The sequence below is a fragment of the Cryptomeria japonica genome, chromosome 8 (genome assembly GCF_030272615.1).
Source record: "Cryptomeria japonica chromosome 8, Sugi_1.0, whole genome shotgun sequence".
In the NCBI taxonomy this organism is placed as follows: domain Eukaryota; kingdom Viridiplantae; phylum Streptophyta; class Pinopsida; order Cupressales; family Cupressaceae; genus Cryptomeria; species Cryptomeria japonica.
Genome location: NC_081412.1, coordinates 441,036,130 through 441,041,517, shown reverse-complemented (window position 1 = coordinate 441,041,517; position 5,388 = coordinate 441,036,130). Strand labels below are relative to the sequence as shown.

The 5,388-nt window shown below is 32.5% G+C and overlaps 1 protein-coding gene across 1 annotated transcript; it reads right to left on the bottom strand.

Moving 5' to 3' along the window:
* Positions 1–236: 236 nt before the first annotated feature.
* Positions 237–2,807, bottom strand: LOC131052299 (fasciclin-like arabinogalactan protein 4). Its single transcript, XM_057986923.2, has one exon. It carries the CDS (start codon positions 2,136–2,138, stop codon positions 741–743), a length of 1,398 nt encoding a protein of 465 aa, XP_057842906.1. The 5' UTR covers positions 2,139–2,807; the 3' UTR covers positions 237–740.
* Between the last annotated feature and the right edge of the window lie 2,581 nt (positions 2,808–5,388).

Sequence of the window (5,388 nt, the reverse complement as noted above, 5' to 3'; positions counted from 1 at the left end):
GCTGCCTTTGCTTGGAGGTTCTAAAAGGCAAAGATACCAAATTTGACTACTAATACTGAAGGAGAAAATAGTTTAAGCATCTGCAGAAGAATTTATAAACTCGCCAGATGTCACAAGTACAGAGTCACTTTTTAAAAACAAAGGACACTTTATTTTTGTTTCCATGTCTTCCTTTCTATACTTAGAAAATATAAACTGCAAAATCTGAGAAAGAAATTATTGCCTTGTTAGAGAAATTGAGCAAGATGACTTGATTATTATTTCCAATTGTAATACAATTTAAAGGAATCGAAAGAATGTGTCCTCCTTGGTTGAACCATCTATACAATATGGATACATATAGCATACATTTAGCAATCAGGTTTTCCAGACTGGATGATCCTGAACCATAGGAGAGAGCAACAATTTCGACTGCAAAGAAGCATGCATTTGCTTTAACAAGTCCAACTGTGAACGAACCAGTCATTCGGAAAATTAAAATCATTTTTACCATTCAAATGGATATATAAATAGGAGAAGATATGTATTCTGAATTGATAGAGACCGTCCCTCCAGAAATTGGCTGACTTGATGACCAGTTCTTTTCCTTGCTCTTTCATACGGGAATAAAATGCCCTTATTTTTAAATTTGAAGAGGAACTGATACTTAAAAGTATATTTGAAAAGCAGCCATGTAAATTGCATATAGCTGACATTAAATCATCCAATTTTATCCCTGAAAAAATGCTCTTTTCACAAATTCAATGCAAAAATGGATAGACAATGTAGATGAGACAAATACATTGGGAGGCTAAAATAATGTGACCTGCAGCTAAACTGGTCAGGGTAGTGCCGCTTGTTTTTTGCCCTGAAGAAGGAGAAATGGGATTCGGCTCCCCTATTACCCCACCATATGAAGAATTTGGATTAGGCGAAGCCAAGGGTGGAACGACAGCAGGAGGTGCATTTGAGGATGGTGGATTGGGAACCACATTAGGTGGCGTTGGTGGAATTGCAAGACTAGGAGATGATTCGGGAACAGGGGAAGGAACATGTACCTTGGGAGACGGAGAATTTTCAGGAGACCGGACAGGAGCATGATTGCCAAACATTTCACGAGGCAGAAGAACCCTGGGCACTGCAAATATTGCCAGGGGTTTCTGATCGAAAACTGTCTGGGTTATAGAAGCTTGAACAATACCTGTGTCCACAGTAACTGAACCATTTATCCTCGTAATGTTTAGGGTATATCTCCCAGCACCCATGGATTCTGTAGCCAATGTTGGTTGAACAGGATTCACTATGGATTCCAGAGATCCAAGAGGGTAATAAGAATGCAAAACGTGGTACTTGAGAACGACGGCCTTGTTTTCGGCTGTAAGCCCCTGTAGTGTATCTGGAGGAAGAGCTGAAAATGCATCATCTGTAGGGGCGAAAAAGGTAATGCCAGCACCAGCCTGGTCAGACTCCAAATCTGAAGTAACCCCAGAAGCCACCATCATAGAAACAACAAAATTGAAGTTCTTGGCATTTTCAAGAACATTCGTTACATTGATTGAGCCGTCATTTGGTTCAGATGAAGTAGAAAGATCAAAACCATAAGGTATGAGTATGTTATCTATACTAAAAATGCTGATAGTGTAAGGAAATTCCTTGACGAGGCTTACGACAGTTGCACTTAAACCACCACCATACGGAGCAGGTGTCCTGATTCTGACTCCCACATTTTTGTCATAGGTTATATTAACTGAACCAAAGTTTCTGGGTGCCATGCCTGTGGTTTGATAGAGTGTAGTTACAAGTGTACCCCCCCTTGTCATCCTTCTGAACCTGTACCAATCCAGATACTCCAGAAGCACATGGTACTGAAGAACATATTGGATCTCATCAGACTTTGGCGGGTTCCCTCCATAACCAGCCATGAAGTTTACCATGACAGAATTTGACAAGACGAGTATGGTGAGAGAGGTCCTGTTGTTTATCTGCTTGGCCACATTGGTTGCTGTCAGCAGATTATTGAATGTCTCAAACTCTGGGTACCCACTCAAAAATTTTGTAATATTAAAACCAGATGCTGCAGCACCAACAACAGACCCTGAAACCCAAATGCACATAAAAAACAGGCACCAAAAGTGGCCCAAATGCAGATGCACCCTCATTCTACTTCCACTTCTTCTTCTTCTTCTTCTTCAATTCCTGATACCCACAAGTATATAACCAATCTGACCACTTGTGGATCCAGAATATTGCACCCACAATCTATATAATATATATATATATATAATCTCCACTTGGTTGATTTCAATTGACTAAAAATGTAGTAAAACCCAGTAAACTAGTACAACATAGTGTAGTGCAATGTAGCATCTTTTGATGCACAAAAACAACAAAAGACTGCTGCATGGTTTCCAACCTTTGTCTCAACTGGATGTCTCGTGCCTGAGAAATCCGTATTACCCCGGAATTTTAATGCTGTAACTTCTTCATTCTCCCTCTTCGTCGCTCTGGCAACAGCTACTACCATGGGTACCTACAATTTATATGTACCTTACCTCTTCAGCCATTGTGGATTGAGGTAACTCTTGCAACAGGACAACTACAAGCTGCCGATGAGATATCTATACGAGTATATCTAAACATATCTGGTAAGTACTGTATTATAAGTTGTAAACAATGGATGGAAATCTTGTTTACCTCTGCAATTCCAACGGTCGTATTTACAGGATTTGCCCTTCAGATTTGTTTTACGTCCACCATTTACCGTGGTAGGGGCATTGGTGACCTCACAATGCCCCTGCTCCTAATTGTAATGAATGGCCCAAGTTCCTAACATGTAATTTTATATCCAAAAATCCTTCCTCTTATTTGGAGCCTATCACTGCCCTGCCCTAGGTGGGCCCCTACTCTTAAATCATAACTATATAATTCTATGCAATCATCATTTCCAAGTTGGGTAAAATTGCCTGCTTTGTTTGTTTAGATGCTCTACTTCAAAGCTCAACCATTAACGCGGGAAGCAAATCCTACCAGTGTGAATATGTGACTATAAATAATAAAAAAAGTAGATGGGAATTAATAATTATAATAAGAAAGTATGAGTTTAATAAAGAAAAGTAGATGGGTAATTAATTATTATAACTAGAAAGTAAGAGTTTTCTTCAACTCATTAATTTAGTGCATATTTTTATATCAATTTTGTTTTAGATCATATAGATATGGATAAGAGAGTACAAATATGAATATATGTATGTTTCGCTTTTGTTTGTATGTTTTATCTTCTTTTTTTTTTTCTTAAATTTGTAATTTTTTTAAAGGATTGTTGTTCAATTGGTTGGGCACAATTGATGAGGATGATGGTATGTGATGTAAAAGTCATCCACCAAGGTTCAAACTTTCGGAAGTGGGTTCGAACCATCGTGAATTTGATGGATTGGATCCTCTTACATGTGGCTCAACTATATATATTTACATATAATAAAGGGTATAGAATGAGGAGTTTGATGTAAATGGTGGAAACCATTCATTTCACCTCTATATAATAAAGAGATAGAATGTCTATTTTTTATGTTTTCTTTATCTCTCTCCTATTCTAATGATAGAGTGTGATATGAAATGTTGTACAAAAACTTATACACGATCTAATTTTGAAACATCTAAGCCTAGAATTATGGATTGTGGATATTTGATATTATTAATAGATAAAATTTATCTAAAGAGTTTGACAATAATAAGTGATAGAAATATTAAATTTTAATATTATAAATGTTACTCCTCCAATATTTTAAATACATATATCTAAAAGACCTCTTGAATTGCCTATATTAAAATTTATGATAATAAATGATGAAAATATCAAATTACATATTACAAATTTTGGTGCAACTAGTATAGATAGCTTAAATACATCTATTAAAAAACATCAAAATAAAGTCTCTCAAATAGATTGATTAATATTTTTTAAATAAATATATTTAAGACAATTAAACTAATTTTAATCTATTTATAATTTTAATAAATTGTTTACTATGTACCTTAAGCACATAATTATATGAATAGTAACAAATTTTTAGTCAAAAAAATTATATAAATAATTTTATATATATTATTTTATTTCTTAAAATCCATAACTTTTTCAAATTGCTTATTTCATATGTTTTTGTTTACCTCATATGTTAATTTATTGACTACAAATTGGTTTTTTAATTAAGAATGTGTAGTTTAATAAAAAAAATATTACCTATTTTATTTTTCATATGAATACTAAATGTCAATATTAAATTATTACAAATACTTCTAAATAGATGAAAAAAATACAACTATTTTATTTTAGTTTAAAATTGTTATATACATGGACACGTGAATTTTTATTTTATTTTTATTTTTTTTACTTTAGAATTGTTATATGCATGGACACCTATTTTAATTTTTGTTTAAAAATTGTTATTTCATTATTTGCTTTTCATTTAAAGAACTATTTTTTGGTCATATACTTGTTTCATTTTTTATGTAACTTTTTAAATGTTTGTAATTTTTCTTGTATATTTATATGTTACTTTTTAATAGTTTGAAATTTGATGTCTTTATATTATATTAAAAAAATGTCTTTAAGTAGCTTTTCTTTACTTTTTCTTACATGTTCACAATATTGGATGCTTACCTTTGAGTTGTCACTTTAGATTATGTCTCTACACATAATTAAAAATGTAACCTATAATAATATATAAATGTAATGATTTATTATCAATGTGTAATATTGAAAACTTCCTAATAATATGTTTTTATGCTTTTAAATCGATCAATTGAATAACTAAATTAAGAAACTACATGTACAACACCTCATGGCACCTTAGATCAATGTAATCTCTATGTTGCATAATTTTTAACTATACACCTTAGACCAACATAATCTCTATGTTGTTTAATTATAACTTTACAAGGGATCTTAAGTCTAAAGAAAATAGGGATTGGGCTAGTATAAAGTATAATGGAGTGTTACAATTATACTTTTTTCATTTACCCAACCCACAAAGGATCAATTAGGATAACATTATAATCATTAATAAAATTGATAATAAATTTGTGTCATAAATTTATACTAAAATAAAAGTTGAATGCTACAATATTAAAGTCTCGGATCCATCTTATTTTTGTCTAAACTATTCACTTTATAAGACTAACCTATATTGATGTCAAAATAAAAAGAAATTGAAACTTAAACTCGTCTATTTGTTCTTGATCCTCCATTTTGTAGAATTTTTCCTTAAGTGGTTCTTTGACAAGATGACCTCACTCGTCTCTTTATCATATGCTTTGTGATTTGGCTCACTACCCTTTCTTTTACTATTTTCTATTTGTATGTATCAACCACTTCTAATTATAAACCTTATTTATATGCTTTCATTATTACAT

Bases quoted from the DNA above. Each gene is read 5' to 3' on its own strand.
- LOC131052299 (XM_057986923.2), bottom strand. From the start codon at position 2,138: ATGAGGGTGCATCTGCATTTGGGCCACTTTTGGTGCCTGTTTTTTATG.